Source organism: Gadus morhua, chromosome 16 (assembly GCF_902167405.1).
Source record: "Gadus morhua chromosome 16, gadMor3.0, whole genome shotgun sequence".
NCBI classification, from domain to species: domain Eukaryota; kingdom Metazoa; phylum Chordata; class Actinopteri; order Gadiformes; family Gadidae; genus Gadus; species Gadus morhua.
Window position 1 is genome coordinate 18,813,038 of NC_044063.1, and position 21,165 is coordinate 18,834,202.

Sequence of the window (21,165 nt, forward strand, 5' to 3'; positions counted from 1 at the left end):
ATGTTGAAAGTGGAATTCACTTAGCGGCACCCCAGGGCTATTAACCAGGGATCGGGGATAAGCCTGTGACGGCACAGCCTTAATAATACCCTGCCATGTTAATAACACACCCACCACTTTGTTATCACACTGGGAATAATAGAGACGAGATCTCAAGCACAGTGACTGTTTATATTTTGTGCTGCACGTGAGAATCTGGGGAGCAGTTTGTGACCGCCCAATATCCGTATCGCTGCGTCGCGAGAAGTCAACCAACACGGTGAAGAAAATGGCTCTCAAAGTTTTATGTCGGCGGGCTTCAAAAGGAATTAGACAATGGCCCGGGTTGTGACAAGTACACCGACAGGACTGTTTTAGTAAAGGGGAGTACACTCAAACACGCATGCACACAAAAGCAAGCGCACGAGCACGCATGCAAGAAAATGCAACCCTCTCACAAACAACGTTGTCTTTCATGTGAGTGTTTTGCTGCTCTCTCATGTTGCTTTACCCCTTTGTTGTTTTCCGTCCATCAGCGACACACTTAAATCCGTCAGTCTGTACTGTAACAAAGAATGCTTGTGATTGCAGCTCACTCAATAGCACAATGCCTGCCAGACGGGCACGGTGGCGCAGCACACTAAATAAGAGAGGAAACGCGAGCCCATCGATCTCTGAATGATGGAAGTTGGAGGTAAAGGCTGGCTGCATGACGTGGCGTTTAATGAAAGCACATATGTGTAAATATTATTAGTATACCAGGGATGGATTTTATAATATACTTGGTTAAAGATATTTATGTTTATCTCCTTAACTTCCCCCTCTCTCTCTCTCTCTCTCTCTCTCTCTCTCTCTCTCTCTCTCTCTCTCTCTCTCTCTCTCTCTCTCTCTCTCTCTCTCTCTCTCTCTCCCTCTCATACGGTTAAATGACTGTTAAACGAACACATACACATGAACACACGTACACATTAACATTCAGACACAGAGGCGTGTGTTGTGTCCGTCACTTGTGTTCACCAGTCACCTCCTTGTAAATTCTTCCCAGAAGATTGCCCCTTCCAGGGGAAAATTATTGAAGGTCCCCACGGCCAAAATTAGATCATTACGTTTACTGCAGGTGGCGTAATAATGTACAATTGTATCATTTTATGTGTGGTTAATGAGATTTGACAAGGCACAGGTAGACAGATCCCTGCAGGTGAAGACCGTAATAACTAGTCTTTAGCTGCAGTCCCCAATATTCAATTATCCATCTATCTATCCATCCTTCCATCCAACTGTAATGCATATGAGGTAGATGCCATATACAGTACACAGCACATATACAATTTTATGTTGATTTTATTTGTCCTCAATACAGTGAAACATTTCAGGACACCATTTCACAAAAAGAAAAACAATTTCAGACAAAGACAATTTCTTAACCTAAGGCATTCACCAAAATAAGATTGGTGCTTTTGTTTTATACATTGCTAAATTGATTGTACACGGTATAATGTTAAAAGCCACTGCTTCTTCTCTGCTCTGTTCAGAGGCTGGTCTTCCACTCCATTGTGAACATCTCATTTACATGGACTGATATGGTTGTAGCGTCTACTTTCAGCTCCTGGAGAGGTAGAGGTGGAGGGAGAGGGGGAGGGGGAGAGAGAGAGGACTTGATCACAAACTAAGCACTGTTCCTTTACAACATATTTGTATTTACACCTTGTAACGCACATACACGCACGCACGCACGCACGCACACACACGGGATATTACATTGCAGTATCAACCGCCTGTCTGTTGTTTGTTGTCTGTCTGTATATCTAATATGTATGTAGTCATTGTAGATATTACTTCCACGCTGCAAATAAGTGTATTTGTACACAATCCCAATTGGGATACACACTATATCGATATATATAAAATACGTTAATAAATATAATAATATCACAATAACCGTAACCCAAATACTACAAAGACTATACTGCTACTAATACTGCTAGTACTACTATTATTACTACTAATACTGCTAATACTGCTACGGCTACTACTACTACTACTACTGCTACTACTACTGCTACTGCTGCTACTACTGCTACTGCTTCTACTACTACTTCTTGTACTTCTAGCTGCCATGCTAGTACTGCAACTGCTACTACTCCTGCTTCTACTAATAATAATCGGAATCAGAATGATAATTACTATACTGGTATGAAGGCAGACCCCCTCACCTGCGTGGTCGTGTTATGATCCGGTACCAGATTGTGCACTGTCCCCGTGGAGTCGGTCAGGGTAACCTGCGTCACCTTCACTGTCCCCGCTCCCCAGACCCTCACCACCCCCAGGGTCAGCCGGTCAGCCGTGGCCAGGCCATTGTACCGCACCCGATTGGTCAGCTTGCTCTGCAGCAGGATGCAAGAAACAAGTGGGATGTTGTAGGAGCGGAGAGCGATAGAGATAGAGAGAGAGAAGATGCTGTTTAGATTACCGGGAAAGGTTTGAGGTATCATGTTAGGGATGATCAGGTCAGGGTTTTATTTTGGGTTAATGACTGGCTCACTTTGCAATATCCCGCTTATTACTCGGCTAGTAACTAAAGAAATCGATCAGTTGAGACAAAGTATAAAAAACATTAATTATTGAATTCCTACTGCTATTTATAAAATCTTTTCGATTCTACGGTTGGAAATAGTGTCCATAGCAGCATTCTGCTATACAAAAATACCAGACCGCTTAATGCCATTATTTACCAATCGCAATCAAGTTTTCTAGAAAGCTGGGTATAAGTAACGGTGTGCGGTAATTGAAAGATAATGATGACAGGGGGGCTAAGAAAGGTTTGCCTACAAAAATGTCATTATTTTCCAATAACCGCACACCACAGAGTGGATTATCCAGTTTATACCATGGCCACTTGTGAATCCTTAAAATAGGTGTTGATTCATATTTTTGGTGTTTTCTGTTTCAAATGTACATCCTGTTGCTTTAAATATTTGTTGTTCCTGGACACAAAAAATATCGGACCAGAGACATATATGTACGTATATGGGTTTGAATAATGCCTGAAATGTAATCAGTTAACATGCTTCATATGGAATGCAGACGTTGCTTTATAGACTGCGCAATTTCACAAACTGAATGAATGCTGCATCGTGGACTGAAACAAACTACACAAAACGTAATCGTAGTTGAACTCTGTGGGTAAATGTCACATGCATTTGTGAGCTAGCATCACCGTGTCAGAGGACCAGCAGATCTGTGGTTGCCCATAACTTTTGACGATGACTGTGAAGATTTGTATAGATTGGTAGTTTTAATATTTTATGATTTAACAGGGTTATTTAAGCTCATGGCCAACTCATGTGAAGTTGAGGGAATGTTGAGCATTAGTTGAGGGAGCAGTGATGAGACTCTGCGAACTCTGTTGTGCTATTATCATGTTACGACTACGTTCATGGCTGTGCAGTTATCAAAAGTCCATCAACAGCCCTCCAGCCAATCAGAATATACTACTCACCCCGGCCATGGTATAATTAATGATTGACTGTATACGATTCTTTCAGCGGCAAAAGCACTCATGAACTGCCTATACAACTGAACCCAAAATGGCAAACAACTCAGTAATCTGCCAGACAGCAGTGGCCTCATTGCCCAACTTATCTTCTCACGTCTGCCCATTACACACACACAAACACACACACACACACACACACACACACACACACACACACACACACACACACACACACACACACACACACACACACACACACACACACACACACACACCAAAATACACATTTTTCTCTCTCTATCTCCCTCTCTCTCTCGCTCTCATCTTGGCTGTCAGAAGGCCTGTGTGCTTTATCCCTGTGTGAAATTGCTTTGGAATGAGTCTGATGGTAGGCAGAAGACAGCCACAGATGTTTGGCTAGGGGTGATGAGGCTATGTGCGTGCGCGCCCATGTGTGTATGTGTGCCTGTGTTTGGCAAAGAAACACATGGAGGCCCGGGTAGTGTCTGTGCTTTGATAATCTCGACGTCCGGAGAGAGATCAAATTGTTCCCATGGTGAACATTGGGTTTGGCATGAGCCTTTGCTATAGCACCACAGAACACAACAACATAACATTGACCCTTTTTGCTGACTATGGCCATTTCCTTTTAGGCACAAATACATGGAACAAAAGGAAATAAACCAAAAGAGAATTGAGGACATGAAGTTGCTGTGAAGTCGACAACAACAACAGCCTCAAAACTCAAAGTGGAGACGAAACGCAGCGGGGTCAAACATAGCGTCTCTGCTAATGGTGGTCTCTGACATCCTCCCACCGCGGCTCTACAATTCACCCCGGAGCAAGGCACAGTCCTCCCTCTCATCTGCCCTGCCTTGAGATGGCTGTATGATGGTCGTAACAGACAAGAAGGTTGAACTCACCGAGTTTGCTGTGAAGTCGGTCAACAGATAAGCGCCCGCCTCGTACGTATCTGGAGAGAGACGGCAGAAGAAAATAAGAGTAATTAGATGGAAATTAAATGAAATGACGTCAATTGAAAAGTAAACGGGGCTTGGAGAGGAGGAAAGGATGAGCAAGCGTGCGAGAGGGTTCACGATAAAAGAGGAGGGTGAATGTGCTAATGAGAGTTAATGGTTGCCATGGTCTGAAAGCGGCGGTCCAACAAATGAGGACATGACCGTGGCGAATTAGCTCGCCCGTCCCTGCAATGAGCGATGTCGACTGCGCAAGACGTGTTGCTCGAGTTCTATGAATGAGGCGGTGACTGAAGCGCTTTGCTGGGAGAGAAGGGGTTAGTGAGTGAGTGACTTGCTGACTGAAGCACAGTAACAGCCTGATAACCACTGCGGTGAACTCCAGCAACGAGAGTGGTAGTGGAAGCAAACACGAGGTGACAGGGAGCACCTCAGCTTAAAAAGCAGCCTAACACAAGAGACAAAAGCAGGTGTGTGTGTGCATGTGTGTGTGTTTGTGTGGGGGGGGGGGGGGGAGAGGATGGGGGGGTTGTCAGATAAGAGAGGAGTTGGGATGAAAGAGCGGGTCTGATGGAGGGAGCGTATCTCCATGCGGCTACACAGAGAATTACTGTAATAGCCTCTGTCACTCCTCTCCTCTGTCATCTCTCGCCCTCTCCCTCTCTTTATCTGAACACAAACACTCCCAAGACCAAAGAGCGCATTGTACTGCACTCCAGCCGCTGAAGTGCGACTGTGGATGTGAGTGTGTTTGTGCTTTAGTGTTTGTGTGGGTGTGTGCGTAGGTTTGCATATTTACGTACAATGAGTACAATCAATCAAGAGGGATTTTTATGTTTCTGTCTAAACATAAACATAGAACATTGTGATAACTATAGCAACACAGAATATGCAGACAACTTACACCCGAGATTAAATGTGCCCCGGCCTTCTCACCCTGAAGTTGATATACAACCCAAGACAAATGTTCACTTCTCATAATGAGCTAACAGGCTAGCTAGTTGACGTCAGCTTATACTAGCTGACAGCAGCAAATACTAGCTGCCGTCCACAGGATTTTTTCTTTACTGGTACTCAACACACTTGGAGGTGTAATCAATTCATATGCATATGCACGCAATTATTTTGCGCTATATTATATGTGTCCAAGCATGGGTGTGTTTGTGCGTCCCATTGTTTTCATATTTTGTATCACCTGTGTGTGTATGTTTGTGTTTTTTTCCGCAATTATGCATGCGAGCATGCATATTTGCGTGCATTGAGTGTGTGTGTGTGTGTGTGTGTGTGTGTGTGTGTGTGTGTGTGTGTGTGTGTGTGTGTGTGTGTGTGTGTGTGTGCAGGTATTCACCACTCACCTATTCCCTCTCCATCATCCCAGAAAAGAGAGCCATGGGCGAATCCACTATCATCCAGCGCAACAATCAAGCCTAAAGGATTCTGTCGACTGTGACAGAGAGACAGAGACAGAGAGAGAGAGAGAGAGAGAGAGAGAGAGAGAGAGAGAGAGAGAGAGAGAGAGAGAGAGAGAGAGAGAGAGAGAGAGAGAGAGAGAGAGAGAGAGAGAGAGGCAGAGAGCTATGTTGGTAAATTATAGTAAATTGAGTGTATTTATATAGTGCTTCTCTAGTCACTATGACCACTCAAAGTACATTAGAGTTAATGCTTCTCATTTAGGAAAATACACAAAGCACACGCGCACACACCCCCACCCCCCCCCCCCCCCCCCCCCACACACACACACACACACACACACACACACACACACACACACACACACACACACACACACACACACACACACACACACAGACACACACACACACACACACACACACACACACACACACACACACACAAACACACACACACACACAGACATGCATGCACAGCCACACAACAAACATTCTCAATTGAGTTTTAACAGAAGGGGCAATGAGTAAAAGTGTAAAAAAAAATGGTGTATGTATGCATGTGTATGCGTTTGGTAGTGTGTGTTTGTGTGAGGGAGTGCACTAACCTAAACTTTGTGTTATTCTCTGCTTTTTGCCAGGGCAAGATGTAACCTCCCCGCACGTGAAGGTTGATGTGGTCCAGAGGTGTTGGCATGTTAACCATCTTGCCACGAACCTGCAATACTTCTGCCTAAAAATTAGAACAATAACAATAAAAAGATGCAATAATAATTAATCGCATATTTATAAACCTTTGACGGAACGAGAGCAAATACACTAGTCGCTTTTTACGTAGGGCCAACAGGACTCTACACACTGTATCATCCGGCACCCTTCCTTCGTTCTGTCTACTTGTGTTTAACATTCCTCGTTACTCCAGTGGCTCCGAGCTCAGTGTGGGCTGCGCACGGCTGAAGTCATCCCTCGACTCAACCCTTTTGTAAGCGTTGCTGCAGTTTGTTTTCATGCTTTGTTGGGCCGTAAATAGCAGAGTAAAGACGCGTGTTGGGGAAGAGGGTCTCCCACGGCTTGAATGAGGCTGAAGGGATGGCAATGTGATTCTGATGCAGGCAAATGTCTCAGCAGAAGTCCGGGAAAAATGTATTGCTGTTGAGGCAGCTGGTTTGTACATCGAATATGCATATGCATCGATATTTCATGGATCAAGCATCGTCCATTTATCCTAAATTCAACTCATTCATCTTGAACTTAATCAGATGAATCAAAGATGAATAGAGGAAGGAGAGTGGGTTATTTATATGTGTGTTCCTGGCCAGCACAGTAGAAAAGATAGGGTCAGTTTCACTACTGTTGATGTTCGGCTGTGATATAGTGCAGTGAGAAAACAGGAGGATAAATCAAAGGTTGATATGATCTCATAACATCCTTTAATAAGCCCATACTGGAAATGAGAGTAGAGCTCTCAAGGTATCACGTTTCTAATTGACCATGAAAGCCTAACCTGGCAGCCAAAGAAAGTCCAGCACTTTCTCGTCTGATTTTATGATATCGTCATACCTTGGTTATAGAACAAAGATGTTTCATTGGAAAAAAACTGTTATGCTATTGATATACATATTCTTTATGCATACACACATGCATCAAATAACATTTTTATCCTGTATACACAACCATTACCGCCATTTTAACTTTAATTCAAAAATAAATCGTCCTATTTTGCTTGCATATTTTTTGCATAAAATACAAAGATATCTTATGCATAAAATACAAAGATATAGTCACGGATAGTGTCTCTGAAGCTTTAAAGTTGACACCCTTATTAAATGGAGTACCGGCGCAGAGACAACTGTCCTGTCCTTCGACGTACTGCTGAGAATGAGCCTCCATTCATTGAATTAAACCAGGGGGGATCAGGGTTACAACGACGCCCTGTATCTGGCCGGGGAGTTATGCTATCAATGTATTAGACGAGCTGAGGGAAGTTCCATTTGTGTGTGTGCGTGCGTGTGTGTGTGTGTGTGTGTGTGTGTGTGTGCGTGCCAGAATCCATGATGGCTTCTGTAGATACTGGGAGGGCCAGCATTGTGGACTCACCGTGTGGTAGTCATACCAGCGGGTGTCCGGAACATAAGCCTTCACGTTAGTTACACCCTGGAAAATGGACGGAAGCATAACAAGGAATGCACGATTAATTGGATGTGTGTGCGTATTTTTGATGCGTGTATACGGATGTGCATGTGTGCGTGTGTGCGTGTGTGCGGGTGTGTGTGTGTGTGTGTGTGTGTGTGTGTGTGTGTATGTGTGTGTGTGTGTGTACCGGTTCCATGGCAGGTGTGATGAGTAGGGCAGGTCCCCAGAGGAATTGTCTGTCGACGTCCCATGTTGCCCGATCTTCAACAAACCTAAAGCCAAAAATAATACCTTTATATCGTTCATGCACCCTGTAATATTGTTACCTCATACCTTTTGTGAAAAGAGTTACTTCTTCTTTTGGTTACCTCTTTTTTATACAGCAATTTCTCCAGGCACAAGACAGGAGGTTAAATGCTTTCATTAGCAACCCACAGCTCATTACACTAGGCTATGTGACACTATGGGAACATCATTTTTAATGTTTGACTTAAGGGGAGCTATGAATCCACTTGCATAACTCTACAAGAGAAAAACAAAGTTCATGTTCCTTCCAAGGCTAACATTTCAAGGCCTTGAATAAGTTTATTAAAGGAAAATCTGGGCACAATATTCTATTCACTTTCTATGATTTCACCTTGTCAAAAGTAGGGTTATGAATATACGCACCAAGAGATAGCAACATCCTCCACATTATTTACTCAACGTATATCACTCCCAGTCTTTTTATCTATGTCTCCTGTCTTCATGAGTCACCTAACCTTAGCTAGGTCATACACTAGAGGTTTAGCATTGGTATAACATGGAGTGTATAGTGCATGGGGAAATGGAAAGATGGCAAAACACCGGCCTGAATGACTTCTGACGTACGTGACATTGTGCATACAAATGGGATTTGGATCTGTGCGTGTGTGTCTGTGTGTGTTTGTGTGTGTGTGTGATAAGGACGATACAGATGTTATCTCACCTGCAAGACGAGCATGAAACATCCATTCCAGATAATGCATGATGTGATCAGGTGATTCTATGTCATGCTACAGCAGCAACGTTAACTAAGAGGTTATTGGATGCATGTGCATGGTTGTATGTGTGCATGTGTGTGGATAAGTGTGCGCATGCGCACACTTATCCACACATGCGCATGAATATGTGTGCACAGATTTGTATGTGCATGGCCTTGTGCATGCATGTATGTGTGTGAAGGTGTACATTCCTATATGTTTGAATGTGTGTGTGTGTGTGTGTGTGTGTCCATGCGTGCGTGCGTGCGTGCGTGCGTGTGTGTGTGTGTGTGTGTGTGTGACTGTACGTACTCATGCAGGAGTGGTCTCACTACAGTGTTTCCAGAGGTGTGGGCCTCAAACATTAGTGTGTAGAGGTAAGGCAGGAGAGTGTAGCGAATGTTCAGGACATCGCGGGACGCCTCAGCAAAGGTGCTGTTCCATGAAACTGGGTCCTGTCTCTGTTGATGACATTATAGAAATAGAAGAACTCATTATATGCAGACTTCAGGAAATTCATCTACCAGTGAAAAAGTGGAAATTACTTTAGGAATTTAGAAACTTGGTTGGACAATTCTGCTTATAATTCCAACCCATAAACATGCATGTCAAACAACAATGGACCATCAGAACTGCAGAGAGGACTGTTTTAAAATCCATGTTGTGTGGCTGCTCTCAATACCACGGTACTAAAAGGTTGTCTCCTTTTTCTAAACATAGCATTGGAAATCTGGAGAATGCCCATCATTATCATTCTTTACACATCGTTTCACTTGGAACTCACCATTTACACATTACAGAGGTGTAGATATTAGTTGAATTAATTTGACCGTTTGGTAATGAAGGTTTGGCTGCCTGCTTTGGCTTGAGAAACACAGACAATGCAAGGGGCTGTACCTTCAATATTCACATTCAATATTGTCATGTTCAGAAAAGTGAGAACATTAATCTATTGAGTCGAGAGTCGGGAGTTCTTCGGTGAGGTCCACTAAACAGAAAGTCATTATAATTGGAATAATAATAATAAAAAATAATAATTTCATGATGTGGGTTAATCAGGCCATTGCAATGCCTGGTAGCAACACTGTGAAAATTGTCAATTAGTTTCAGTACTCGGAGCGCTTTGTCATGCCGAGGAATAACTGGTTCGTCGAGATAATGGACTGTAGCCCTTTTCATCTGACCAAATACCTAGTGTTATTTTTAATTGTCGACAACTGCCTTGTCCCCTTTAGGGACAATAGAGAAAGAGGACAGGATGTACTCCACTTTTATAGATTTGGGCCGATCTAGATTAAGTATTAAGTCATTTTTAGATCAAGCCTCACGAGGACAACTCTCTACACTTGTAAAGAAGAAAAACAAAGACACACAAGCGCACACAAACGTAGGCACACACACACACACACACACACACACACACACACACACACACACACACACACACACACACACACACACACACACACATGCTGGCTACATGTGTTTCGACCCACTCTGATCTTCTGTAGCTCCTTTGTCCAAATGTGTTTTTGCAAACTTTGGTTGAGCATTGGATCATTTGATTCGTTTTTTGCCTCAAGTTTGTTATAGATGATTTATGTGTGCGTTTGAGTGTGTCTGTCTGTCTGTCTGTCTGTCTGTCTGTCTGTCTGTCTGTCTGTCTGTCTGTCTGTCTGTCTGTCTGTCTGTCTGTCTGTCTGTGTGTGTGTGTGTGTGTGTCTGGGGGGGGGGGGTATGTGTCTGTGTGTTTGGGGGCGGTATGTGTGTGTGTGTGTGTGTGTGTGTGTGTGTGTGTGTGTGTGTGTGTGTGTGTGTGTGTGTGTGTGTGTGTGTGTGTGTGTGTGTTTGTGTCCTGGCCCCATCTCAATCTACCTGGACGAAAACGGCAATTAATCTGTCTATTTCAAGCTGGAAACGGGTGAGGTTTGGGTGATAATGATCCACCATGGCCTGGTGGTGACTAAGCAGGGTCCAACAGTAGATTGTGATTGATAGAAGAAAGAACATTTCCATTATCTCCTGACCTTAGGAGTTAACCACATTATAATTTCATTTTCTATGGGAAATTACAGGATTGTAATTATGTGGTAAACTGTGAGTGCACAGACGCGGCCGTTTTATCCCACAAGCCTTGCTGCTTTGCTGTGTCGCTTAAACTAAAGGAACAAAAAAGCAGATTCTGCAAGTTGGGATTGATTAGGTGAGAAAACTGTGAAAGTCTGAGGGAGTGTGTTTTTGTGTGTGATTCACTGTGATCGTCGATTAATGATGCGATCATGTGGAATGGCGTGAGATGTACAACATCAACAACAACAACTTGTACACAATGAGAAAGTGTGGGCAACCATTTTAAACGTGTTTTTTTGCGAATGCCCAACAATAAAGGTAGGGTAGGCAATTTATTTTGGAGGCATCATTTGTCCTATTTGTTGCAATTCTCTTTACAGCAATCAATAAATCAAATGCTGGTATCTGTGGCTGTCGCAGGCCTGTTAGAAGCCTCTCCGATAATTTCAATCTTCCCGAAGGCTGGAGAGCGAGTTGGTCATGTGTTTTGGGGGAGTAGCCTTGAAGGCAGGCCAGAAGCGATGGGTGGGATTACTGGATTCTTCAAACTCTAGCCTTCTCTGGCGGGTTTCTTAAATTTGTCTGACGTACTTTTAGAATGAATAAATAAAATTGTACTCCGGCATGAAACAAAGTTGTACCGATCAAAGTGTGTCTACAGTGGTTCTCAAGTTTCAATGTCAAACTGACATTTAGTCACTGAGGGAAAGCGAAAAAAAGAAAAACGTCTTCACCGCGACTAAACATGCCCTCATCCCTATCAATTTGATATTTCGTATATTCAAGCCCCGGCTTGACAACTTCAGATACAGAAGTATTAAGATGTGAGATTGGAAGAGGATATGCCCAAGGTCACTGAATACTGCTAAAAGCTGGACATACAGCTCTGCAACTTCTCCTGCGTGTGTGTTCATTAATCATTTGTCCTAAAGTCCCATCCCAATTCATCCCAAGGTTGGATCGTGGTGTTTAAATCACATGCCCACGCAGAGATAGTCGTGAACAAGGGCGTCAACGACCAACTCAACACGCAAATCATGACTCAACACTGTCGACAAGGCAAGCTGAATAATATTTTGGCCAAAAAAAAGGAAATGAGGGCGTGAAGGAGTGGGAAAACGAGCGTGATGAAATGAGCAGGGGAAGATAAGACGGGGGGCCTTCTCAGGGACTTTGTATTTATAGCTCTGTTTACCCTAGCAAATAGCCCTGCTACAAACATTTCTCAAAAACAGCACCCAAGCACGCACACACACACACGCACACACACTCAAACAGAGCTCACCTCTGCACACTCAAGCAGCCTTGCACGTAAACACATCTACAATCCATACACCAAAATGCAAAGATATGCTAGCATAGACTCATTTAAAAAACGAGGTTATCTGTATGTGTCACCTTTTATGTTCAACTCGTTTTCCTTCTCACTCTAATCGTTTTTCTGCCTGGCACCTGCCATCCTCTCTCTCTCTCTCTCTCTCTCTCTCTCTCTCTCTCTCTCTCTTCCCCTGGCTGTAAAGAATGTATGCATCAACCTCACAATGTTTTGCTCAATGCCAAATTTGAACCCCAGTGACCTTTGACCTCTGCATCTGTGGCATTGGCTTCTTAAGGTGCCCTCAAACGTCTGGGTAAACAAGTGGAGGAGCCCAAGGTACTTCCACCACTCAGAGACTTCTAGCACTGTTGCTAGTTTGTTGTCTTCAATTTCCTGTCCTTAGATGGCGGCCCCTCTTTCTGTGTTTTTTCCATTTGCTGTTTGTCTTATGTTTTCATGTACCATCTGATTAACGTCAGCACCTAAGGGGTCCCATTTAAAATGCAATTCCTCTATTGAAAAATAAAGTTAAACAAAATCCTCCCGGGCGAACAATAACACGTGCAGCGAATCAGATGACTAGCCATATAACATTATCTGATTGGAGTACACTGGAGGAATTTACCACTTGGCGGACAATGCATCCCGTCCAATTAATTCGGTGCTGCGCGGGGCGACTGTGGACAGTGCGCTGCAGTGAGAGTCAGGAGAAATTATCTGGAGGTCTGTGCAGTTCTCCCAGGGCAAAGTAACACACAGGCGTGACGGGAGCTTTGGGAGTGAATGACTCTGCAAAAGTTATCTCTTGTTCCCTCACCCTCTTTCCTTTCACTCCCCACTTCATCACTCTCGCTATCGCTTTCTCCCTCTCTCTCTGTCCCCACTTCAGCTCTCCCTCACTTCATCCCTCTCTCTCTCTCTCTCTCTCTCTCTGTCTCTTTCTCTCTCCCTCGCTCTCTCTCGACCTTGTAGGCTGTATGTTTTTACTGGTTTGGAGTCAGTGCTTTGTTGTCAAAATGTCTTGTTAGGCAGACTGGGAGGTTGAACACGTTGCAGTAGCAAAAGGAAGGCTATTACGATAAAGTCTTCCCTCTTCCTCGTCCTTCTCCTCCCAAAAAAAACACACACACAAAATGGAAGACAGTACGCACTCAACCTTGCCTCACATCGCGACATCAAGTAGTGTTCGCTCAACCTTTACACGCCCGTGATCAGTGTTGGCCGGGCGCACACACACCTCCATTTCCACCCCCCTCCCCGAAACATATCCCCAGTGGATATAGCTTGTTGGGTCTTGTCCCAGTTCTCACAGCCCCTATCACACCCAATGTCATCGCCAGCTAACCGCTAGCCTTCTTTCACTCGCGCTCTTGTTCTGCTGCCACAAAGAAAAAACAGGGGCATGCGCACACCACACACACGCACAAGCACGCATGCACACGCACACAAACATGCATATGCATCCACACACACACACACACACACACACACACACACACACACACACACACACACACACACACACACACACACACACACACACACACACACACACACACACAGACCTTGATTCCTATTTCTATCTCTCCTCCTCTCCTTCTTTCCGATCCACCTTCCACAGTCCTTCTTTATTTTTCCTCCCCATTCATCCATGTCCATCCCTTCCTCCTTGGCTATTCAGCCCTAATATCCCATTCCGGGACCGGTTGAAGCCTTGAAGCCCTTGGCAAATTGTGTGCGTATGTGTGGGTGATATGTTTAAAGTTGCAAGCCTGTAGATTGTACATCACAGCATTTCCAATGGGCAATGCCCAAATTCCCTTTGACAAGGAATATTCATGCTCTTGTGAACAGTCCTGTCTTATGCATTTGAAAGTTGAATATTTTATGAATGTATGCTTGTTATTTGTTAAAATCTCTGCTGCCATCTTATTCTCCACAAATGTGCATGCATCATGCATCATACATTGTGTGAATCTCAGATAGTGGCCATGCAAAAGAGTATAGCACAACTGGTATTACAAACACGACGAACATTGGCTATTTTTCCAAATGTTCAGAACATCATTTAATTTTAGGATTAACATTTTATGATTCAGAGCTATTATGAAGTAGACTGTTGGTGTAAAAAAAGTATTTCTTCCCCAGACAAACCGCTGTGAAAGGCAGCTAAAGACCAACAGTGATAGCTTTTTCTTTTTGGACTTAAATAGTTGAGATCCAGCTGAAAAAGAGCAGCCATTAGCATGGCTAAGTGCTATTAAGTGCCAGGGAAGAGATCTAATACTGTGTCTATGCTCTTCAGCTAGGTTCATCTATCCTTAAGCTGTGACATAATTTTCATCCAGTTTATAAAAGGGTTAGCAATGTGCTGACAAAGAAGAGAGACATCGTCTTTGGACCTCAACAAGATTAAGTAGGATTTGAGGGTATTTTGTGATTTTGGTTTCGCAGCATGGTTGTGATGTGCTTTTTGGCTAATGGCTTATCTCCCCCAGTTCAGCCCCCCATGGGTTTGGCTGGACCCTGTATGGCCACCTCCTCACAGGGGCTCCAAACCTCTTCCCCTCTCCGTTCCCTTTCATCTCAAGCAATGCGTATAATGCTTCTCATTGGTGTATGTGTATGTGTGTGTGGGTGTGTGTGGGTGTAGTTCGTATGTGTTTAAATTTTACACCCTGTTTAAACACCCATTTGCAAGCCATTATGAAATGATTGGGATTGTGGGGGGAATAAATGGGTTGGGATGGGCGTGCACTGGGATCACCTTGAGAATTAAATTATGTGTCTGAAAACACACACACACACACAAGCACACACACACACGCAGCACTTCTGTGTTGTATTGCAAACTCTGATGTGACAAAATTTTGCCCGCTGGGATCAATCTCAGGGAGCCTTGGACATTATTGGATTTCTCAGATGTGTTTCAATGCCTTAGAAAGGTCAGCGGGAGACACAAAGGCAGGGACATTGAGACAGAGAGCGGCTCTCGGCAAAATACAGATATATGATAACCATGTCAATCGGCCGGTAAAATGGACTCTGGGGAGGGGTAACACTGTCTCGCAGCGAGGCGGTTAAAGTAAAGCCAAACCAATCGCTTGGAGAATCCCTGATAATCCTCCTAATCACAAGAACGGTGCATGTTAATATAGTGTCCATCGGGACGTGCACAGGGCTTAACGGAGGAGAGAGAGGGAGTGAAGACTTCTATTCCATCCGTAAACAGAAAACCACTTCAGTGTGTCGTTCTTGCATCAGATGCGGGGCCATCCAAGCCGTCTGGATCAGTGACCTCGGTGAACAGAAGTGACTGAGTGTCATGGAGCAGAAGTCGATAGCCGCTGTCTGCGCCGGTAGTGCAAGCTTTACTTGTGTGGATAACAGAGGGCGCTACTCGGCCAAGCGCTGACGATCTCGCCACGCGTCCTGGTGATCCTGTGTGAATGCTTAATGATTCCGAGGCACATCATTTTACCGACAACGGGCTGTCGGACAGAGTAGAGAAAGAGAGACGCCGTACGCACAGATTGCACTTGTGTGTCATTGTACTCTCTGTCGCTCTCTATCACTCTCTCTCTTGTCCTTGTGTATCATTGCAATCTCTCTCTGTCTCTCTCTCCTCCCTCTCCTCTCCCTCTCCTCCCTCTCTCTCCTCCCTCTCTCTCTCTCTCCCCCTCTCCCTCTCTCTCTCTCTCTCTCTCTCTCTCTCTCTCTCTCTCTCTCTCTCTCTCTCTCTCTCTCTCTCTCTCTCTTTTGTACTCTCTGTCTCTCTCTCTCTCTCGTACCCATGTATATTTTGAGATGTACTCACCGGGGATCCCTTGCCGTTGTGGTTACGGGAGTAGGGGTAGAAGGCGCCCAGTTGCATCCAGCGAAGGCACATCTCGTACTCGGCCGTGTTGAAGAAGCCACAGATATCGGCCCCGGTCTTCCAGAAGAACAGAGAGAGAGGGGAGCTTTTTAGGGTTGTGTAAGAAAAAAAACCTGAACTGAAACTGAACTGAAACTTTCAGTGAAATTATTAACCAAAATTGTAATAAAAAAATAACAATGTATTTGGACCCAATGAGATAATTATTATTCAAATACACTAAAATAATACCTAAAAATGCAATATTCTAAATGAATAATACATATTATTACACATAATCCTAATGCTAAGAGAAGGAATAAGTGGAGATTATCAAGCCATCGCTATAGTTGTGCTCTCATTGAATCAAGAGCTGAGCTAAGAGAGGGAGGTGGTAAAGTCATTATGGCAGTCATTATAATCTTGGGCAGACAAGATGAATATTATGGTGTCCTGTGGTCAGATCAATGGAATTATCGATCGATAGGATGATGATGAGAGGCCAGTTCGAGCTGTGATACTCACATAAGGTATTCCAAACAAACTGAACTCCATCATGCCTGCCCAGGAGAAGAGTTGGGTGAGACAAAACATTATACTTATTAAGTTAAGGTGAATTGTATTGGGTATTAAAAGTACAACTTAAAACAATGCATTGTTTTGCATTTGTATTTCTATTATAATATTTATTACTATTACTATGAATTATTTTGAATCACACGCACACAGTTATAGTAGTAATCGTATGTGTCCAACACTGACACACACACACACAGCCACACACACACTCACCTATGATGGACTTATAAAGTTGGTCCCAGCTTGAGTTGTTGTCTCCGAGCCAGTGTCCAGCCCACTTTCCACTGGAGGGGTAGGTCGAGCGAGTCACCACCACACCTCGCTTTCCCGTCACGCTCAAAAGTGCACTGCAGAAACCGGTGGAGTACAGTGTTACATCACCAGCTCACAGCTATAGCCCTTTGGGGCGGGAAGGTGTGGTGGCTCGGGTGCTTGACTCCCAGCTGAAACAGTCTGCCTTTTAGACTTCATTGAACAAGATGCCCTCAGCCCATCTGATTTTCGCTCTGTCGCCTTGGATCAAGCCGTCCCCTAAATGACTAAGTAGGAAAATAGCAACAAGCCTGAAATTCTCCCTTTTCAGTATAAAGAAAAATAGCTTTAGTCTACTTTCGATGGGAAATTAATTTGAAAAAACATTAATTTGCCTCTGTCCCGAAACACCAAAGTGCTCTGGGCTCACGACGTAGATTCATTCCTTTCCAGCTCTTCTACTGCCTGAATCTCTTATATTTGTCATGCAAGAGGAAGAGGGAGCCGTCTTGTAGCTCGCGGGTCGCCCGGTTCAATTTCATGTTCCAAGCGTCAATGTGTCCCTGTCCAAGAGACCTAAGACTAAACTGCCAATGACAATCTTTCTTATGTCCTGGCATCGGTGCATGTGAGTTACTTATTGTCCAAATTTGGCTACAGGATTCAGAAAGGCACCGCTAACTTGCTCATGTTTATTTTCCTTTCATTATGATTTGATTGATGAAAACCCAAATTTGTGCTAATTGCATTAGACATATACATACATTAATGTTTATAAATATATACATAACACATGCATTATTCCTGGATTCAGCCAGTGACATGATGAACACTTACTCGTAGGTGGGCTTGGCGTGAGACCAGCCGTAGAGGTTGTGCACATCGTAGTGTCTCACCGGAGTTCCATCACTGAGGAACTGCTGACTGTTCATGCACAGAGTTTTATGGTTCAGCCCATTTTCCATGGCGTCCAGCGCTGGTGGTTGTGATGGTGGTGGTGTTGGTGGGGATAAGTGGAGGTATTAACACTATTACGCACTATACCCCAGGCACACACAGACACATGCACCACGGGTATAATGGGAGATTGACATGGGGGTTTACTAGCATGCATGAGTATGTGAGTGCGTCCATTGACTATTAGATGCACACTTTGTGCCTTACGTGGCATGTATGGAGGATTTTCCAGGAGATCCGAACCAAGACACTTTCCCCCTACAGTGCCATGGACAAAGCTGGCAGGCTCGTTCATGTCCTGGGCAAAGGGTTGATAAAAAAAGTAAACGTTTATACCGATTCCTAACAACAACAATCTCTCTACAATGTTTTGATGCAAACACATGAGTGGCTGACTCACAATCCACAGTCCATCAAACTTCAAGCTCTCATAGAAGTCCTTGATTTCCTGAAGCCACCACTTGGCCGTGTGGTTGCGGAAGAAGTCAGGGAACGCGGCGTAGGCTCTGTACCTCTGTCAGGGGTACAGGAGAACAGCCAGGTGAGAGAGGGATCGGTCTCGCTCACAAACACACACACGTGTACAGGTGACTTGATCGGAGCAGCAGGGAGCGTAGGATACTGGATAGAGCAACCATACCTCCACTTGGGTATCCCAGTCCAGAGATTCATCCACCGTGACATTTGGGCGATCCGGCCACACCTGCAAATACGAACACAAAGTATGGCTTGCAATGAGTCACATTGCACCCCATGTTTCTCATTGTCTGTCTCTGTCCCACCGTGTCTCGTTTCTTACCTTGCCCCAGACAATGCCGTCACCCAACTCCTTGGGCCACTTGATGAAGACATTCTGTTCCAATCCACGGTCAAAAGCGGGGTAAGGCTTTGTTTCATTGCCTGCGATGGCTGGATCCTGGAAAAGCATTTTGGTTTCTTTACTTCCCCCATGCAGTCCAATTTGAAATGTCCCAATGACACTGCACTCCAAGAAGTACGTTACTTGTAAATATGTGGCAAATATATATGTTCCTGATATGTATGCCGCTCATATTATACTAGGAGGTTGCTAATACTGATCAGTTAACTCTTTGGTGTAGGTATCCCTAACGTGTTGCCATCATCTGTTTTTGGTATTTTTTTCTCTGAAGCACTTTGAGATTCTTGAATATAAAGTGCATTATAAATAAAATTTATTATTATTATTATTATTATTATTATTATTATTATCTATATCATGTTACGTACAACAGTCATTAGCGTCAATATCATATCATGGATAGTATCATTACCAGAATGAAGATAAACCTCATGCCTTCGCCCCTCATGCGATTCACCAAGGCAGGAAGTCCAGTAAATTCTGGGTCCAAAACAAAGTTCAACTGGCGATCCATGTAGTCAATATCTGCATACTGGACATCCTGTGGAGCACACAAATCAAATCGTATCGATCACATTTCACACATTTGATTTTCTATCCTACACAATCCTACAATAAGTGAAGGAATCGATTGGATACTACAATATTACAGATTTATACGTACCGTTTTTACCTGTGTATTATACATACTGTATATATACTTAATTGTCAGACAGATTACATAAGGGGCACCAGCACATTGAATGCATTAGCATAAACTAGGTTTGGGGCCTGTAAGCATCCAGCATCTGTATCTTTTCCATTAGGCCATGTAATGCAATCGATGAGTGCATACTCTGAAGCATATCTTAGACAATGATGAGACATGGGCTCAGGTTAAACTAGGCAGTTTGCCTTGAGCGACCGTCCCAGCGCTGTCATAATTCAGCGGAGAAGTGGTGCTGTCATCATCGTGTTGTGCTCAATATGAACAGCTTGATGACGTTAGTTCCTTTTAACTATGGAGATCCAGAGCGGTCGGGGTGAAGGTTAATAGGCATTGTAGTCGAGGGCCAATGGTGCGGTGCGCTGGCGTTATCCTTGATTAGGCCTTATTCATAAAGTGAACACTTTGTTTTTACATCTTTGTGTGGGAGGTGTGGCGCGACACATTTATTTGATCCAAATCAGCACGGTTTAAAAGACTGGCAGGCATTCGCATGAACCATTTGCCGTTATGGCATTATTAGCTATAACCATTTCACAGCCTGTTGACACCAGAGCACGCCAAATGTCTCAAAGCAATCACCGCTTACGCCATGACTCGTTTATAACAGTACAAAATAGGCATTTAGCTTTGGCCTGATGACGGCTGAAACACATAGGCCAGATATGATACCATGGGACCTTATGGCAGTCCATACATCTTAGGGTGCTCTCTCTCTCTCTGGGAACTTACATAGGGTATGCCGGCCGCCACCATGTCTCGATATAGATCTTCTATCTCCTTGTCATTGGCATAACCATAACGACAGAGCTGGAACCCAAGTGACCAATAGGCAGGTAAAACAGGGCGACCAATAAGCTGTTGGGCAAGGAGAAAAAAACAAATGAAGTCAGGAAATGTTCAGAACAGAAAAAAATATATTTTTGAGATTTCCAGGAAAATCCAATACAATGATTATATTGTCTGTGTTTGTGTATGTTGGTGTGTTTGTGTGTCTGTGTGTGTGTGCATGTGTTTGAATGAGTATGTATATGTGTGTTTGTGTGTGTGCGTGTGTGTGTGTGTGTTTTTGTGTGTGTGTGTTTGTGTGCACGTTTTGAGATTGGGTAGATGAAAGAGGGCAATGAAGCGAGGAACTCCCAGCTGCTACAGTCCATCAACAGCGGCCCACGGCCAGAAACACAGACACACAAACATTAACAGTCTCTCTCTCTCTCTCTCTCTCTCTCTCTCTCTCTCTCTCTCTCTCTCTCTCTCTCTCTCTCTCTCTCTCTCTCCCTTAATCTCTCTCTCTCTACTTACTTCGGTGTACTGCTGCACAACCATCTCTGGAGTGGGTCCAAGGACCATGTAGAAGTCCAGGATGCCCCCAATAGTTCTGTAGGTTATGGACGGCGTGGGCTGGAACGTCACATCTACACACAAATAACACACAATGTGTTCGCTTCAGTATCCAGACTCAATGGGGTATTGACCTCAAAAGGTCAACATGATGGTGTAGAAGGGTTGCGGCGTGTGTGTGTGTGTGTGTGTGTGTGTCTGTGTGTGTGTG

The 21,165-nt window shown here is 44.0% G+C and overlaps 1 protein-coding gene across 2 annotated transcripts in view; it reads right to left on the reverse strand.

Moving 5' to 3' along the window:
* Positions 1 to 1,302: 1,302 nt before the first annotated feature.
* si (sucrase-isomaltase) overlaps positions 1,303 to 21,165 on the reverse strand; it is a 65,942-nt gene continuing 46,079 nt past the window's right edge. For both annotated transcript variants that reach the window (XM_030381207.1, XM_030381208.1), the window contains exons 30-48: positions 20,916 to 21,028; positions 20,346 to 20,471; positions 19,320 to 19,448; positions 18,827 to 18,943; positions 18,668 to 18,730; positions 18,428 to 18,541; positions 18,235 to 18,325; positions 17,908 to 18,046; positions 17,032 to 17,165; positions 16,765 to 16,799; positions 16,201 to 16,317; positions 9,308 to 9,456; positions 8,182 to 8,266; positions 7,959 to 8,015; positions 6,470 to 6,594; positions 5,808 to 5,896; positions 4,399 to 4,448; positions 2,193 to 2,363; positions 1,303 to 1,585 (exon numbers count right to left, since the gene is read on the reverse strand). In XM_030381207.1, coding sequence (XP_030237067.1) covers positions 1,508 to 1,585; positions 2,193 to 2,363; positions 4,399 to 4,448; positions 5,808 to 5,896; positions 6,470 to 6,594; positions 7,959 to 8,015; positions 8,182 to 8,266; positions 9,308 to 9,456; positions 16,201 to 16,317; positions 16,765 to 16,799; positions 17,032 to 17,165; positions 17,908 to 18,046; positions 18,235 to 18,325; positions 18,428 to 18,541; positions 18,668 to 18,730; positions 18,827 to 18,943; positions 19,320 to 19,448; positions 20,346 to 20,471; positions 20,916 to 21,028 — 1,982 coding nt within the window. In that variant the 3' untranslated portion in view covers positions 1,303 to 1,507. The remainder of the gene's footprint in view (positions 1,586 to 2,192; positions 2,364 to 4,398; positions 4,449 to 5,807; positions 5,897 to 6,469; positions 6,595 to 7,958; positions 8,016 to 8,181; positions 8,267 to 9,307; positions 9,457 to 16,200; positions 16,318 to 16,764; positions 16,800 to 17,031; positions 17,166 to 17,907; positions 18,047 to 18,234; positions 18,326 to 18,427; positions 18,542 to 18,667; positions 18,731 to 18,826; positions 18,944 to 19,319; positions 19,449 to 20,345; positions 20,472 to 20,915; positions 21,029 to 21,165) is intronic.